General features: G+C 42.2%; 1 protein-coding gene across 6 annotated transcripts in view; it reads left to right on the top strand.

Moving 5' to 3' along the window:
• The window catches only part of TIAM1 (TIAM Rac1 associated GEF 1), a 418,422-nt gene that overhangs the window by 369,584 nt on the left and 30,311 nt on the right, over positions 1-18,527 (top strand). For 5 of the 6 annotated variants that reach the window (XM_067034989.1, XM_067034986.1, XM_059065645.2 and 2 more), the window contains 4 exons: positions 4,282-4,385; positions 13,861-14,040; positions 15,580-15,648; positions 15,962-16,087. In XM_067034989.1, the coding sequence (XP_066891090.1) occupies positions 4,282-4,385; positions 13,861-14,040; positions 15,580-15,648; positions 15,962-16,087 (479 nt within the window). Of the gene's footprint in view, positions 1-4,281; positions 4,386-8,054; positions 8,537-13,860; positions 14,041-15,579; positions 15,649-15,961; positions 16,088-18,527 lie in introns of those variants that run through there. The other variant, XM_067034991.1, reaches the window with a different exon arrangement.

The following is an 18,527-nucleotide window of genomic DNA, read 5'->3' as shown; positions in this document are numbered from 1 at the left end:
CTTTCCTGTACTCTCTTTTGGCTGAATTTCTAAACTCCACTTTCCCCTTTCAACGTATACAGTCTAATTCTATTCTTTTAGTGGTTGCCCGTAAAATTTCAACATGATTTCTAACAAAACAAGGACCAAATTCTTTTTACTTCTCCCTTGAAGCATAAAAGGACCATGAAATGGTTTAAGTACAATCACCCACCATTGCTTTAGTTTCATCTTGTACGTTTTACCTCCAAATGCCTTTTTGGATGTGTGTGGAGTGTTGTTTTATACACTACGACTTGCCTGTGTGAATATCAGCTCTCTGTGTGTGTGTGTGTATATATTTTCCCACCCAAAGTACATCCTTTAGAGAATTTTTTTTTTTAGCGAGGTTCTGTATTAGTAAACCTTCTCACTCTTTGTCAAATGATTTTTATTATATTTTTCTTCTTGAATACTATTTTAGCTTGAAATACAATTCTGTGTTGATAGTTTGAGTATTTGAGAATTTCTGTGCTCTAGTGAGATAATGTCTTCAGATAGGCCTTCCTAGCTTCTTTCTCCAACTCTTATTCTTATCCACTGAGTGTTTAATTTCAGTGATTATAGTTCTCATTTCTAACAAATTTACTAATTTACCTGGTGCTTTTTGAAAGTCTCTCTTTTCTTGTCCCCTGCCCCCCTTTTCTTAAAGCGTACTCGATTGACCATCTCTATCTGATAATTGCGGTATTATTCCTTGGGAGTCTGATTCTGCTGCTTGTTGTGGCTGTTGCTTCTCCCTTGTGGGGACTTGGTTCTCCTGTGTTTATAATAATGGATTATAGGTTCTTGTTTGACCCAGCTTATGTCTGACCATTAATATGATCCCATCATTAAGGATGAATCCCTCTAGAGCAGACTTGTTTTTTGGCTTCTGCCACATGCCCTTGGAATACAAATTTAGGACAACTTTATGGCAGTTTTTCATCTTGAGGATCATGGAGTGAATTCCTGTCTTGAAGCCCTAAGCCCTGATGTGAGGGTCACTGGGAGTTGGGGGCAGTTGGGAGGTAATTAAGTTTAGACGAAGTTACGAGCTGGATTAGTGTCCTTGTAAGAAGAGGAAGAGAGACCAAGGTTCACCCCCGCCCCCAACCTCCTTGCACACACAGGGAACGGTCATGTAGGTGCCCAGTGAGGTGGCGGCCATCTGCAAGCCAGGGAAAGAGCCTCACCAAGGAAAGAATCGGCGGGCACCTTGATCTTTGACTTCCAACCTCCAGAACTGAGGGAAATAAATGTCTGTTGTTTAAGCGACCCAGTCTGGGGTCCTAGTTACAGCAGCCCGAGCAGACGAAGACATTGGAGTCTCCAGAATGTAGGACATGGTGTAAATTTGAATCTCAAACACCCGTGCGGCCAGCCTGTGGTTGCTGCCTCCAAGAAGAAACCCTTCTTCCTCTATCCCCACTCAACCCAGAGTATAAGCAGAGTGAAATCAGCTTCCTTTTTCCTTCTGTTTTTTTTCTTCTCTTTTTTCTTTTTTTTCCTCTTTTTTTCGAAAGTGAATACTTTTGAAAAAAAAATCTTTTTGAGTCTTTTTGGGGTAACAGTGTAGCCCTTCAAAGGAACCATATGAATGTGGGAGATTTGATTCTATCTCTCCAGTTTGTACTGACCCAACAGTTGTTTTTTTCTGTCTCATGGCTTCACGGTTGACACCAAAGGCTCCAGGGCTGTGGTTTCCAAGCTGGGATGGTTCTGCTGTCGGGCTCTGTAGGGGTGCGTGTTCGATTGTCACAGTGGCTGGTGGGGGCTCAAGGTACTTAGAACCCAGGAGCCCAGGGGGGTTAGTGCCCTGTGTACCTGCCATGTGTACAGTTTTCCTCCTAAACCTTTTCCCCTCCTGACACCAACAGGTTCCCGCTCCCTTTGGGAAACACTGCTCTAGGCTTTGGAGTTTGGAGACTGATGGATTACTCAGCACTTCCATGGCTTTGGGACCGGCCCACCCCTCCTGCTTCCTTTTTCTTCTTCATTTTGGGCTCTGGGGATTTCTTGGAGCTCAGCTTTATGTTTAAAAAGGATTTGGGGAGACTTCCCTGGTGGTCCGGTGGTTAAGACTCTATGCTTCCACTGCAGAGGGCACGGGTTCAGTCCCTGGTCAGAGAACTATCCACGTGCTGCACGGCGCAGCCAAAAAATAATAATAATGAAAAAAACATAAGAAGAAGTTTGTTCTATTTTATTGATACTTAGCATTTCTAAGTGTTTTGCAGAATCAGGGTTTTCTTGCTTCCTTTTTAGGATACCTGGCGCACGGTATTGTTAACAACGAAAATCCTGTCATTCCCTTTCCCACTATTTTGTGAGCAACCTCTAGAACCCAGGCCTTATTCTGATATACAGTGGAGATTTGCAGGGTCACAGTATTTGGCTGTACTGTCTGGGGGTCGCCACCGTGCAGATTCCAGCGTGAAGGTGGCCTTGTGGACAGCCCCGCCACCCTGCTTAGCGCTGAGGGAGCGTGATTCCTGCCATCTCAGAGCTGAACACTGTTCAAATCTTCCCCTTCTTTCTAGCCCCAGCGTCTAGGTCATTGCCCCCATTGAAAGTACTCAATCTCCCCTTTTTCCTCTGGCGGTGACCGTGCGACACTGTTGATGCCCACCGAGTTAGTTAAGTCAGCATCTGTCTTTGATGGCTCCCACCATGTTATTGAGTGAGCAAGTAATGAAAAGGAGTGCAAGAAAATCCTAGAGTCAGAACTCTACTACGACTAGGTGCGGGGAGGCGGGGGGCGGGGGCGGCGTTCAGACAGAAACTTACAAACCATACAAGGTAGGCAGTCGCTGCATTGGTGCTTCACTCCAGAGCAGGGGAAGGGACCACAGGACGCAGCCTTGGAGCGAGGTTTGCTCAGGGATTGGCTTCGTTCCTTAGTTTCCCAGCCAACCTAGAATTTGATCAGAAAGTCACGCTAAACAGCTTGTGACTGTAACCGTGTCATTGGAATAAGGCAGCCTCTTTGCAGACTGACGCTTTCATCCAAACAGTCAGAAGATGGCTCCTTCTACTCTTTTCTTCTCTTGCTTCTCTTCTCTTCTCTTCCTTCCCTTCTCTTCTCCTCTTTCTTCCCTTCTCTCTCATCGGGTTAGAATGATGGTGCTGTAGTCCCTGACCCAGTGCCTGGCATATTCTAAGATAATGGTCATCAAACCACTGTCTTATCAGACTAGCTAGAGGTTTGTAAACATACTAGAGACTTGTGATTCCAAGTGTGGTCCGTGGACCTCTTGATTGATAACATCTTGGAGCTTGTAAGAAATGCAGACTCGTAGGTCCAACCATATACCTATTGAATCTGAATCTGCATAACATGACCCCCCAGGCAGTTCAGACGCTTTTTAAATTTGAGACTCCCCCCAGAGGAAAGAGATCTTCATGTTCTCTTCTCCAGTGCAGGGGGCTACCATAGCCAACCACTGTAGTAGGGACATGGTAAAATAGGAAAGCAAGTTGCCTGCATTTTTGCATAGAATATGGCGGGAAAAGTGGGTGTTATAAGATGTTTGAAGTCTGCCAGGTAATCTATATGAAAGTTATTATTATTTTTTAATGTTCTTCTCAGAATGGTTTATTCAGTTATTTTAGCAATGAAGTAATTGCTCCAGCAATTAATTTGATTATAAATCAAACAATTTAATTTTATTTAAATTTTATTTCATAGATAGATGGATAGTACATTATTGTCTCAGTCAGCTGGGGCTGCTGTGACAGAATCCCACAGACTGGGTGGCTTAAACAACAGCTATTTATTTCTCACAGTTTTGGAGGCTGGGAAGTTCAAGATCAGGGTTCCTGCCGAGGGCTCTCTTCTGGCTTGCAGACAGCTGCGTTTTCTCTGTGTCCTTACATGAGGGGAGGGGAGCTCTGGTGGAGGCCCAGCCTCAAGACCTCATCTAAACCTACTTAGCTCCCAAAGGCCTCATCTCCACATACAGTCCCATTAGGGATTAGGGCTTCAGCGTATGAAATTGAAGGGGGACATAAATACTCAGTCCACAGCAATTATTGGATATTATAAAATATGTATTATGAATAATAAAAATATACTGTGTTATAAAATAATAAAAATAGTGGTAACAATAAAAACAACAAAAACTAACATTCATTGAACCAAGATCATGGAGCACATACTTGGAGTGTCTAACAATATATGTACACGTCATGAGCTTGACCCCATAACTCCGTTGCACTGGCATGGCTTACAGCAGTGACTGTACGCGCTCACCTGTGTGTTCTTCTGACTTCATCTTGCAGGGCACAGCCTCTGCAGCCAGCAGGGCAGTACTGCTGTGACCGCTCCGGAGGAGACCGAAGGGCCAGACTTGGAATCCTCAGATGAGACTGATAACAGCAGCAAGGTGAGAGATTTCCATTTGCACATCCCATGTCTTGAACCACCAAAGAATCACAGCTGACATGTCACCTCTGCAGCTGTATGTGGTTAGAAGGCCCCTCCACGGGACCAAAGTGTTTTTACTTCTGCGATGTCACTAAATAGGATATGAAATCCAAATTAGAACCTTGAGAACAAATCCATGTGTGAGAATACAGGGCAGAGCTCACTCTTAATGAATTAAAGTCTCATTTCATCCTGTTTCCTTCTTATGCTTCCACGTATGTATGATGAAACGGCATCTAAAATGTGTACAATTGGGTCAGTTATCCTTTCTTGCTACTCGTGGTTTCTGTAACAGACTCCCTTTGCGTTATCTCTGTTTAGTTCTTGTGAAAGGTGAGCATCTTTTACATTAAAGGGAAGGAAACGATCTTTTTGTTAATCCAAATACAGTGAACCTCACCCATTGAGCACTGTGACAAAGCTCTTATCCTGACTCTTTGGTGCAACTGTGAATTGTTTTCCATAATTCATCACGCTTTTATTCCACTCTCTAAAGAGTTCTATGTGTCAATAACCTCTTCTCATCACAGTCTCCGGAGTATAACAATTAGAAAACTCTGTTACTCATATCTGAAAGACCCCTCCCCAGTAAAAACAGTGATGTGTGATTATGTCCGGATTTATTCGTCTTCTGTTTTCAGAACGTTGTTGACATACTTATGTTGGTCTCCCTGTCTGTCTCCTATTCTTTTGCTTGACATTGACCAGTCACTTAACCTGAGCAAATCATGTCACTTTAAATTATACCTCTGTTTTTCTCATCTACAATATCAGCTGATTCTTGCCTTTGTCCAGTAATGGGATGATTGGCTGGGTCAAAAATATAACTGATATTGATAATGGAAAATACACTCTTCAAATCCGAATGATTATTTCAAAAACCTACATTTCTCTGTGTATACTTTTCTGTCTCTTTTTGTCTTTATATATCTTGGTAGGGCTTTCTGGAGTGCATATGTTAGACTATCTTCAGCATTGCTTTTATCCGTATGTTTCTCTTTTGCCATCATCATAGGATTTTCATTCTCAGTGTCTAAGTTGAGCACAGTATAAATTTTAACATTTTAAAGTAATTTTAATGTTTATAAATTTAGTATTTGTAGACTAAAAGGCTTTATGTTGTTGGTTATTAATTAAAAAGCCAGTAAACGGAAACATGCCTGTTTCATTTAAAGGCAAAAAAAAACAAACAAAAGCTGTTTAAGGTTACTTTTTATTTTTGTGGCCTTCTACCTACTTTTTCGGGGATGTGGGGGAGGGTGAGTGGCCCTCAAGAGAAACAGATATTTCCGTGTGAGCTAAGATATTTTGAAGGCTATTTATTAAATTGTTCTGTTATTAAACTAAAAATGTTCATTCTCAGTTTCTAATTTGATTTGGGAGTACAGTTATTGTTCCTGTATGTAAAGACACTTATTTCTGAATACTTTTTAACTTGGATCATTTTTACCCCACTATAATAGCCCAGTGTTCCACCCCCTTTGTGCATTTTGAGATTGTTTCCATTTTAAATATAGTGAGTCATGAAGTCCCAAACAGGGTCCTCTGTAATATTCGGTTCTGGCAGCAGAGAGGAAGGAAGAGGCCCCAGGGTTTTGTTGACTGATCCCAGGTGCCTCTCTGATTTTATGGCTCTTTCTCCTGAGAACAAGACCGTGAAACGTGCCTTGGAACAGCTAGGGTCAAGTATAGGAGCAGGCGATGTTGCCCCTGGATTTCACTGTAGAAATGCACGGTAGGCTCTCATAAAGGAGAATTTCTTTGAAATTATTGACAAGTTTGGGTAATGATCTGAGTATTTTTAAAGATCATAAAGTTGACTCATTGACACCATAGGCTCACAGTCCTTTTTTTATAGATTGGATGTAGGGAGCACTGTGTGATTCTGTACCTGAAAATACTCCTGGTGTTGGTTTGATTCAGATTTTATCTTCTTTATTTGAATGATTTTGTTATTAGTAATAAATGAGAGCTAATGCTTAGGGGTAGTGTCTTGTATATATTGGGTGCTGTTCCATATTAACCTATCTCATTCTCACAATACCACTGAGAGATAGATACTGTTATTCCCCCTATTTTATAGATGATGATATTGGAACAGAGAGGTTAAGCAACTTATTGAAGGTCACACAGCTCTGAGATCACAAAACAAGGCTCTCTGTTGTTAACTGCTTTGCTAAAACGACCTTCTGGCCAGATTGTTAAGGTCTGGTATTAAATACCAGGTTTCAAAAAAGGAAGGAAGTAATTAATTAGTGATAGTATAAGCCAGTTTAGGTATACAGTTGAACCTTGAACAGCACGCGGTTGAATTGCCAGGGTCCACTTATATGTGGATTTTTTTCCAATAGTAAATAGTGCTACCGATCTGCAGTGGGTTGAATCTATGGATACAGAACCGTGGATGCGGACGAACCACGTGGATACGCAAGAACTACGTATATGGGGGTGGGGGGCGTATAAGTTACACGTGGATTTTTGACTGCAAGGATATTCGGCACCTCTAACCCCCGAGTTGTTTAAGAGGCAACTGTATACTCATTAGCCACTTAAATATTTTTCTAATGTTTAAGCTTCGTGAAATATTTTTCTAACGCTTAAGCTTCGTGTCTTTTTTCATGATTTAAAATAAGAGCAACTGTATACCTTAAGTTTCTTGATTCAGGATCAATATTTTTTGATGCGGCTCCTATATCAGTGTGTCATTTTTCTTGAGGATAAACCAAACATTCATGTTTAAGTTGTAAGCTGCCTAAAAGTGGAAGGATGATTTAGCCTTAATTTGAATGCACCAGGTGTAGAATGTAAAAACTAGATAAATAGATAAACAAATGAATAAATGAAATGAAACAGGAAATCATTTTTTATTCTGGCTGAATACATGAGGGCTGTCGATTTTGTTTAATATTTTTGCTGCTCTTCGTAAATGAATCATTTTGTGAAACAGTGGGCAGGATAAAGAGAATGCATGTTGGAGTTTTATGTGTTGTTACAAATTTTTTTTTGGATGGCAGTTTTTAGGGCACGTGGTCTTCGGGGGTTGAGCAAGTAGGTAATTGTGAGTTTGTTGCTGAGCGGTGGTGACACGGGACTGTCACATCCACGGGGTTGGGGCGTGGGACTTCCACACCGCAGGGACAGTGGCGACCTTTCTCTTTGTAAGCCGCCTCCTTCCTCTTATGACTGTGGGTGACAACCTCAAAGGACCTCCTCAACCCCCCCACCCCCCCCACCCATTTGTTTCCCTGCTTCTAATTGAAAACTCTTGTCTCTGGAAATGAATGCTAATTAGCCCCGGGCAGTCCTATCGTGCATTCCAGACCCCCTGGCAGCTGTGATTTTGTTTTCCACTTAGCCAATGTATGAGAATCATTTTCAGAGCATTTCCAATTGGAAAGCCTTCTTTTTTCTTTTCAATCCAAATTGTTATTGTCTTGGAAATGTTTGATTTTGTAACAAAGCATTGGGGGGGGGACATTGTGAAAATATGAACTGTTAAAAAATGTTTTGGTTTTTAGTGTCTGCTGTCAACTCTGTGAGGGGTGTCTTCAAAGTTTGAGCCGGGCGGGTTTAATATTCCTGTGCAGTGCAGGATGCAGGCCAATCAGCTGATCTCAGTCTGCAGGGTAGAGACGCTCACATCCCCGGGAGGCGGGTTTTTTTTTTTTTTTTTTTTTTTTTTTTTTGCATTGTTTTCTTGGCTCTCCCATTCTGGAACTTCTGCTGTTTAGCCAGGTGAAATCAAAGCATCAATTCTGGTCTATCGGTCAGCCTTGGACACCCTCCCAGAGGGCACTGACGGGCAGAGAGGGATGCTGTCAGGTCGCGCCGTCACTGTCCTCGCTCTGTAGAGATGCAGCCCCGTGGGTCTTCATGGCACAGCCGGCATGGGCTTGTCTGGATGGGAGGATGCTCTCTTAGGAGCCAGAAGGCATTCGGTGCTCTCCGAGTATTTTAAGAAACTTCTGTTTCTTTGTGGAACGTGTCAGGAGGTAGAATTATCATGAGAATACATTCCCGATGATGTCTGCTTTGTGGAAAATAAAACGCAAGCCCAGGATTGAAAACAGTGGCAAGTCTGGTGATTCTGTATATCGGACACTTCACCTGGTGAGCACTGTTTGAATTCTATCTTGCTAGCCTTTGTTTATGTTACGACTTTCTAGCTGATTTGTTTCCCAGTTCAAATGATGGTGATATGCTTGTCCCACGTCCCCATATCACAGCCTTCTGCCCTTTAGATCCCCTTGTTGATAGAGAATATACATTTTAACATGGGAGTGGGGGGGCATCAGTAGTTGGAGTGAAGTCGAGTTTGCCAGGAATCTTTCCACGTATCTGTTTTTTCATTTCTAAATGACAGAAAGGTGGGTTGTTATTATTAGTTTTAAAATTAAATGTCACTTGAATGTTTCCCTCTTCCTTTTGGGTGTTGAGATTTTGAACATGTTTGTGTCATATGTGTGATAAGTCTCCCCGTCTCCACCTCCGATCGGGTAGCCGAAGTATTCAGCAAGCATTTCTGGAAGAAGGATGTTCAACTTGCCTCCTATAAAGTTTTAAGTGCTTTTGACTTTATTTCTGCTTACTTGAGAAGGAGGTGGCCCAGGGAATGTATTAATGATTTAATGTCAGCTGACCTATTATCATGTGTGCCAGTCCCTACGGTAATTGTTGCCTCTTTAATAAGAAAAATTTTTAGTGGGTTAAGGGGGAGGAATAATTTAAAATCAAGTTAAACCTTTTAATAGTTAAATATTAATATCAGAGTCTGTTGACTATTAGATTTCGTGTCACTTAATGAAATTGAACTTGGACAGTGAGTACACCTGATTTACTCAAGTAAAAGCCTTTATCTCTATTGAATGTTTTCTTCTTCAAAGTTTGTTCAAAAGGAGACCAAAAAGATGCCAGAGAACTATAGGGGTTATCAGTGTATATGAGGGTCTCTGAAATTATGGAATATGTTACTTTGGTGCTTCTTTCCCAAAAAAGCTTAAATAAAGGCTATAAGATTTCAGGCCACTCTGGCCCCTTTTAAATCTGTGGGAAGTGTTAAATCGGTCAGACTCGAAGGACAGTTTTAGAACTCTGAACTCATCCCGAGATAGAAATTGCCTTTAGTGGTTGCATAACAGGAAGAGCTTTAACAGCTGGGTAGCTTGGGTTGGTAGTGTGTACTTGAAAGCCTACCCCCCTCTTTTTGTACTTTCTTTTCATCTTCCACAGGAAGAAAGTGATATTATAAACATTGAACTTCATGCAGACCTCAGTAAACCAGCCCATTTCCTCCTTCAGTTGTCATGTTCATTTCTGTACGTTGGGTGGGTAACTTTTCATCCTGACAGTAGCACAGCTCTGCTACACTTTAACAGTTTTAACTGGCAGCTCTGAAATGCCCATAAGTGCTTTTCGTGTCCAGGGTGACTGATGGAAGTCCTCAAACGGGGGGAGGTTTGGACTTGGAGAAACTGTGTCTGTCTTCCTCTTTCCAGCAATCCTTTGCTACTTGTACCAATTCCAGGAAACTTGGCTTTTAGGAGTTATGTTGAGGACCTCTCATGGCAGCTCTCTTTCTGGGCTACAGTGCTTGATGTGTAAATGACCAGGATGCCATGTATCACTCAGTGGTAGAGTGAGGAAGGCGCTGCACCCAACTCCTTCTACATCCTATGTCCTGGCCAAGCTACATGGAGAAGGTCCTAATAGGTGTTCTTAAATTAATTTTTATTGGCGCATAGTTGCTTTACAATCTTTGTGTTAGTTTCTACCGTACAGCAAAGTGAATCAGCTATATGAATACATAGATCCCCTCTTTTTTGGATTTCCTTCCCATTTAGGTCACCACAGAGCATTGAGTAGAGTTCCCTGAGCTATACAGTAGGTTCTCATTAGTTACCTATTTTATACATAGTATCAATAGTGTATGTATGTCAGTTCCAATCTCCCAGTTCATCCCACCACCCGACCCCAGGTCCTAATAGGTTTTGATGCAAATAAGTTTGGCCACAGTATGGGAACAGGGGGACTTAAAAACTGGGCCACAACATGTAAAATCTCTAGGTTAGAGGTATTCTAAAGACGACCTGCATTTCATATTTAGGGGGTTAATATTTTAGTAAAACAAAATTCTCCAACTTGATGATATCCTTTGAAGTTGTTTCCAAGCAAACATTTCAGTAAGAGCCTTATAAATAACACCCCTTGACAATATATACAGTATAACCTTGCTATTCTGTGTCTTTTTGTTTATTTATTTTATTAAATTTATTGTTTATTTAGATAACATGGAATTGACAGTAAAAAGATTATGTCCATATTGACCCAGTTCCTTGATAAACCTTGAGAGTTTATAACTTGAATCAGAGAATGGGCTTGCCAGTGGAGAAACAGCTTCCTCCCCGCCCCCCGATAAATCTATCTTAGCTTAGGAAGACTCTGTCTTATGAGGAAGGGATGCCTAAGGCTCTGAACTCTCAGAAGAGGACTCAAGGATGTTTTTAGGTAACCCCTGGGATGCTAAAGGTATTTCCCAATATAATCCAGGACTTGGCTCAGGAGGGGTGTGCCAGGAAGAAGGTGGGGAGCCTGGCTGTTTGACGTGAGGTTGGGTAGGAGATAGATGGTGGCTAGGTGTAGAGCACTACACCCACATCTCACTAACCTGAGCTTTCCCGACAGGCCTGCTTAAAACTCTGAATACTGAACCTTAGAGGTGGTGGACTTGACATAGGCCAAGTCAGGAACCCTACCCACACTCTTAAAAATGGAAACCTTAAAGTTATTTGTGGTGAAACGGAGGGAACGAAAACCCAGAAACTCCATGTCATGCCTTTCATTATTCGAGCCAGATATTGCTGAGAATGGCAACAAGTCAGCGTGGTGCAAATTGGGAGCGCAAAGGGAAGTATCTGTTGAATTTCCTGCCTTTGATATGTCAGAGTCCCAAGGTTATAACTTGCCTTTTCTTCAAGTGTGGGACATCCTTGGGGTAATCTGTGAGGACATTGGAGTTCTCATGGCAACTGGTCTAAATGATAAAACTGCAGAAAGGTCTCCTGTGTCTCTGATGGGAATATGGGAATGGATTTAGGTATCATGAGTAATAGCTATGTTATTAATTTGCATGTAAATGACAGGCAGCAGTGGTTATGGTTAGGACATTTAGAAAAGCATTGTGGAAGCGAAGGTGCCAGTTATACATCTGTTGTTTTGACGAGTGACAAATCAAAGTGACAGAGGAGAGTTTGGGATTAGCTGGAGGGCAGGGCACTTAAGCTGTCAGCTGTTATCACTGTCTTTCCACGGGATTTTCATTTGGTGAGGCGCAACCCCCCCTTGCATGATGTCTGTGTTATAATGCAGTTGCCTTTTACAGGTATCATGAGATCATCTAAAAGGCGTGTGGACATTTTTGTCAAAATGGACCCACTTGTTCCTTTTTAATTATTAGGACAAAGCCATATTTAACTGTTTATATTTAATGATGACATTGAGTTTGTAAAACCCTAACATAACTAAATCAAACTGTTTAGTTTATTTCTACTGAAACAGGCTGTGATTAAAAAAAGTAGTTTTTCTTTTTTAACAGCCTTATTCGGAGTATAAGTCACATGCTTTACAGTTCAGCCCATTTTGGTGAGTTTTTCATCAGTCACCAAAGGGAGAATTCCTTGTGGGGATAGTCAGTGTCTGACACACTGATTCCGTAGGGAACATTTAACGGTGCCACTGACAGGTAACTAATACATCCTGACATATAAGACCAGGATCTGTGCTAGCAATAAATAAGCTGTGTAACCATAAGAAAATTGGATCAATAATTACGTGGATTTGGGTCCTGGCTCTGCTCTTTCCTGTCATGACTTTGCTGCTAGTGCATCCTTGTTAAGTTCTGATTTCCCATGTCCTTGTCCTGTCTTTATTCCGGGCTTCCTTCCCTTTGGGCTATGCTAATGAGAGAAAGAAAATATGCTAATGAGGAGAAGGCACGCTAATGTTAGCTACCTTCCTCTGTGTTTAAGAATTGCCCCCATGGGATACACTTGGTTTGGTTTGTCTGCCTACCACAGAATGCCAGCCTTGACCTTCAGCTCTTTGCACCAACGGTTGTTCTTGGAAGGATGGTCTTCTCAGGATGTTCACTTTCAAGAGTGAGTAGGTGGGATCCCCACCTACTCACATCTGAAAGTAATTCTTTGTCTGCACTGGTCTGTATTGGACATACTTTGTGCCTAGGGGTGAATTGGACAATAGAAACAGGGAACAGCAGTCCGGGAAGGCAGCCACTACTTTCAAGGAGATAACGCATGAGACATTTGTAGAGTGGTACATTCGAACAAATACTAATAAACTAGATGCTGTGCTACAAAATAGCCTTTGGAGTAATAGCATAGAGAGCTTTAAAAAAATACTGACACTTGCGCATCCCATCCTAGAGATTCTGATCGAATTGATGTGGATGGTGCACTGGTCATTGGGAGGTTTAAAAACTCCCCAGGTAATTCCTACATGCAGCCAAGGTGGGGAATTACTGATTCCACAGGATTTTCAGTGGTCCATCTTCACCCCTTGCTTTGAAGAACTGTTTTGCGTAACTTGAAAAGTTGGAATTTTAGAATTCTAGATTCCCAAACTTCTTCCACCTGAATCATCCTGGATGGAGATTGGGTGGGGATTGAGCTCTCCTGTTGAGGTCTTTTTCAGGGGCCAATGCCCCTTAGTTTTAGTTGGAGGAGGGGGGAGGTGGTGGGTGCTGGTGGTGGTGGAATCTTTCTGCCTTGGCGAAGCTGGAGAGACAGAAACTTTAAAAAATATATATATGTATATATATATATCTGTTGTTATCTAGAGAATTGCCTCCATGTCAATTTTTAATAGAGACAGAAGACTCTTTGCTTATAAAATCATCTTCCAGCTTTGCAAAGTAAATATGTATAGTGCAGTGAAATGAGAGTCTGATAATGAATTGACCCTTGTATTTTGGGTGAAATGCACTTGTCCGTATCTTCCTCTCCTCATTGGAGAGCTTCTTGCAGAGTGATTAAGAACACAGGCTTTGAGCCATGCTGCCTGGTTCAGACCCGAGCTGTGCAATCTTGGATGAGTTACTTAACCTCTCTGGGCCTCTGTTGTCTCAATTGTAAAATAGGAATGATCATAGCCCTCACTTACCCAGTGGGAGGATTGACTGAATCAGACCAGTGCCTGGCATGCAGTGATCACTCAGTATGTGTCAGCAGTTGTTATTATGGCTGTTTTGAGCATTCAGTGAGCTCTCAGATGTGTGGAGCAATTTGGGGAAACGAGAGATGTGATTCACGTGTGGCAGTTCATTAGCCGGGAAGAACATCTTTAGGAGGGACAGATGTCAGACAAGTCTCGCTAGTGAGGGATAACTTCGTCTGTCTTGCCTTTTCAACTGTGCTCTGAAGAGCACGGAACAGGTGGCCGCATTTTGCCGCAGTCTGCACGAGATGAACTCCTCTGACCCGAGTCCGTCCCCCCAGGACTCTGCCGGGCCTCAGCTGGCCACCATGAGACAGCTCACGGATGCCGATAAGCTGCGGAAGGTCATCTGTGAGCTCCTGGAGACGGAGCGCACCTATGTGAAAGTACGTCTTCTCCTGCCCGCCCTCCTGCATCCTGCGTCCTTCCTCCTGTCCTTCGGAAGGATGCAGGCTCTGTGTTTCTACTGATGTTGACTAACCGCAAAGCCAGATCACGGCCTTGAAGAGTATCTTGGTCTCTCCTATGGAATTTGGCCTTGATTCTGAATGTTACGATTTCCTTTTGTGTTTTAGGGAAGCATATCTATTCTTACAGCACTTCGTTGATGTAAATAACTGATTGATTGACTCAGAGAGGAGATGATGGTGAATGTTAAGTGAACCTTCTGATCTTTCTAAATATGTTGTTGAGCTCATACTAAAATTGAATTCGTTTTTGACAAATTCAAGTAGTGGTATCTTCACAATCTACTTGGAGTCTAGGCAGAAAGATAGCAGGTCTGTTTTTGTGTTATCATTTGTTCTGACATTTAGTTACATTCCTGAAACTATATCATTTGTCCCTATATAATTTATAATACATACAACTATTATTTAAAAATGATTAAAGAAGACAATTTAAAAGTGATAAAAACTTTATTTAAAACTTTATTCATGAAGTGGACAGTCTCCTTTTGTAGAACTGCAAAATGGGACAGAAGGCAAGAAGCCTTCACAGGGTAAAGAATAAAGAACAAGGAGAGACAAATAGACAATACTTGATCGTCTGGGGCCACGCAGTCAACGTTGGTTGGGGTGAGAAGGCCCAGAGTTGACCTGGAGTTTGGAAATTGGCTGAGGGGATATACTACATTGTGGTCAAGTGGTGTATTGACAGGGACACAAAAATGATCTAAATTTAGGTTTGCTGACACGACACCTCGGGCAGAAATGGCTCCATCTTGGGCCTGGAAAGTTATTTCAACACTATATAATTTATAATATATTCCTATAACTGTATAATTCATCTAATTATGATAATTGTATAATGATATACTCCTCTAACTGTATAATTTAGTTATGTTTAGTTCCATGTTACAATAGTATGATCTGTTTTTTTGTTTTTTTTTTTTTTTGGTGGTACGCGGGCCTCTCCCGTTGCGGAGCACAGGCTCCGGACGCACAGGCTCAGCGGCCATGGCTCACGGGCCCAGCCGCTCCGCGGCATGTGGGATCCTCCCAGACCGGGGCACGAACCCGTGTCCCCTGCATCCGCAGGCGGATTCTCAACCACTGCGCCAACGGGGAAGCCCCGTATGATCTGTTTTAGTCTTTAAGTCAGAGGTCAGCAAGTTATGGTCCTTGGGCCAAATCCAGCTCTCTGCCTGTTTTTACAAATAAAGTTTTATTGGAACACAGCCACACACATTCACTTATGTATTATTTATGCCACTTTCCTGTATAGCAGCAGAGTTAAATAGTGGCAACAGAGACCATATGGCCTGCAAAGTCTGAAATATTTTGAGAAAAGGTTGGCTCACTTCTGCCTCAATGGACCTCAGTGACCTAAAGACTGAAATGTTAGCATTTGGGACATAATTTTTTTTCCTTTAGATTCTTTATAGACTTTTAGATGTGCTAATCACATATTCTTTCAACCCTTAGGACTTAAACTGTCTCATGGAGAGATACCTAAAACCTCTTCAGAAAGAAACTTTTCTCACCCAAGATGAGGTATGGTGGCAATTGTCTGAACTTTGTGAGGGTCACGCTATAGCTTGACTTGGTGAAGAGGAAGGACTGAGGAGTACACACAATACTGAGAGCATTTTGAATTCATTTAATTGTAATATATAGGTCAAATTATTGCCTGCGGAGCTCTTGGTGTGCACTTGGAGAGGAAGGAGGGAGCTGGCCCCGCCTTCGGGTGGTGGGAGCATTACCATAAATTATAAGTATGGGTAGAAAAACTTTGAAATCGGAAGCAAATGAAGCTTCTGCACACTAATGGAATATGGGGTTGATGAAATTCTTTTGCATTTTCCAGCTTGATGTGCTCTTTGGAAATTTAACTGAAATGGTAGAGTTTCAAGTAGAGTTCCTTAAAACTCTAGAAGATGGAGTGAGATTGGTACCTGATCTGGAAAAGCTTGAGAAAGTTGATCAATTTAAGGTAAGTCTCATCCTCAAACAGTGTAAAGCTGCCTCTTAATGTCAAGGGTGGGCTATCCTATAGGTCAAGTCGAATCTCCTAATAACACATCGCAGGAGGCATTGTTGCTGTGGTCTTGAGACTTCACTGAACTGCCAGTGGAGTCATTTCCTAAAGGGAGTCTGAGAGGGGAATGCACTGCATCTTGCTTTTCTGGCTGAGGTAGAACCAGTGCCACTGACTTGCATTAAACTGGTGTATCTGCTGACTTCTGCTTTGGAAGATGTGCCTACCTTTTGTTCTGTTTATGTAGGGGCCTTTAATACTTGCTATTAGAAAATTAGACTAGCACTCTTGGTTTTCCAATAAACAAATTAACTTATCTTGTTCTGGGAAACTGGTTAATGGAAGTGCTTATCAATTATCTAGGAGGAAGACAATCTTCCAGCACACAATGACCTTGTAGCCTTTTTTTAAAAAAAAATTTATTTATTTTAAAATTTATTTTATTTTTGGCTGCGTTGGGTCTTTGTTGCTGTGTGCCGGCTTTTCTCTAGTTGCGGCGAGCGGGGGCTACTCGTCATTGCGGTGCACAGGCTTCTCGTTGCGGTGGCTTCTCTTGTTGCGGAGCACGGGCTCTAGGCGTGCAGGCTTCAGTATTTGTGGCACATGGGTTCAGTAGTTGTGGCTCACGGGCTCCAGAGCACAGGCTCAGTAGTTGTGGCGCATGGGTTTAGTCGCTCCGCGGCATGTGGGATCTTCCCGGACCGGGGCTTGAACCCGTGTCCCCTGCATTGGCAGGAGGATTCTTAACCACTACACCACCAGAGAAGCCATGTCCTTGTAGCCTTAATGAGGATTTATGACTAGTACCTCAGTGAGGATGCTGACAGCTTGTCTCCTTCTCCTTGGTTGGCTTTCCCTTATTGCAGAAATTTCCTGTGCTGTGTTTCTGATTGACAAAGGTTCATTGATTTGTGCACAGTGGTGTTGGCTTACATGTCACCCTCATGTACTTTTAAAAAACAGTTTAATTGAGGTATAATTGATATACAATACACTACATATATTTAAAGTATACAATTTGATGAATTTTGACATACGTGTACACCTGTCAAAGCATCACTTCAATCAGGATAATGAACATAATATCACCCCTAATTGTTTTTTCCTGCTCTTTTGTGATTCCTCTCTCCTTCCTCTTATGGCCGCCTCTTAGCCACAGGCAACTATGTCTGCTTTCTGTTACTACAGACTAGTTAGCATTCTGGAATTTTCTATAAATGGAAACATATAGCATGTACACTTTTTTTTTTTTTTTTTGCGGTATGTGGGCCTCTCACTGTTGTGGCCTCTCCCGTTGCGGAGCACAGGCTCCGGACGCGCAGGCTCAGCGGCCGTGGCTCACGGGCTTAGTTGCTCCGCGGCACGTGGGATCTTCCCGGACCAGGGCACGAACCCGTGTCTCCTGCATCCGCAGGCGGATTCTCAACCACTGCGCCACCAGGGAAGCCCGCATGTACACTTTTTTATGTGGTATCTTTTACTGTGTAATTATATTGAGTTCCATCCCTGTTGTTACATATACCCATAATTATTACTTTTTTATTGCTGAGTAGTATTCCGTTGTGTGGATGCACTCTGTGATCCTTTCCCCTTTCTTGGGCATTTGGGTTTTTTCCAGTTTTTGGTGATTACACAGAAAGCTGCTGTGAACATTTATGTACAAGTTTTAGTATGAATATCTGCTTCCATTTCTCTTGGGTGAATACCTAGGAATGGAATGGTTAGGTCATATGGTAAGTGTATGTTTAACTTTTTAAGAAACAGTAGAACTATTTTCCAAACTGGTTCCAGTGTACAGTCCCACCAGCTGTTCCTCCTCATTCTTACAACGAAGTCGGGTCACTCTTTTTAATTTTAGCCATTTTAGCAGGTAGGTGGTGGCACTTCATTGTGGCTTTAGTTTTAGTTTCTCTAATGACATGACTATGAGTATCTTCCTATGTGCTAATTTGCTTTCAATATATCCTCTTTGGTGAAGTGTCTTTTCAAATCATTTGCCCATTTATTATATTGGATTGTTTTCTCTTCATTTAGTTTTGAGAGTTCTTTGGAAATTGTGTGTATGAGCCCTTTACCGATATATGATTTGTAAATATTTTCTTCTTGTCATACAGTATCTCCCAAAGAGAAGGTTTTTTTAAAGTTGATTTCTTTCTTTTTTTTTTTTTTTTTTTTTTTTTTTTGTGGTATGCGGGTCTCTCATTGTTGTGACCTCTCCCATTGCGGAGCGCAGGCTCAGCGGCCATGGCTCACGGGCCCAGCCGCTCCGCGGCACGTGGGATCTTCCCGGACCGGGACACGAACCCGTGTCCCCTGCATCGGCAGGTGGACTCTCATCCACTGCGCCACCAGGGAAGCCCGATTTCTTTTTTTTTAACTGAATATAGTAGATTTA

This window comes from Kogia breviceps, chromosome 5 (assembly GCF_026419965.1).
Source record: "Kogia breviceps isolate mKogBre1 chromosome 5, mKogBre1 haplotype 1, whole genome shotgun sequence".
Classification (NCBI taxonomy): Eukaryota; Metazoa; Chordata; class Mammalia; order Artiodactyla; family Physeteridae; genus Kogia; species Kogia breviceps.
This window is presented reverse-complemented; position numbering and strand designations above follow the sequence as displayed.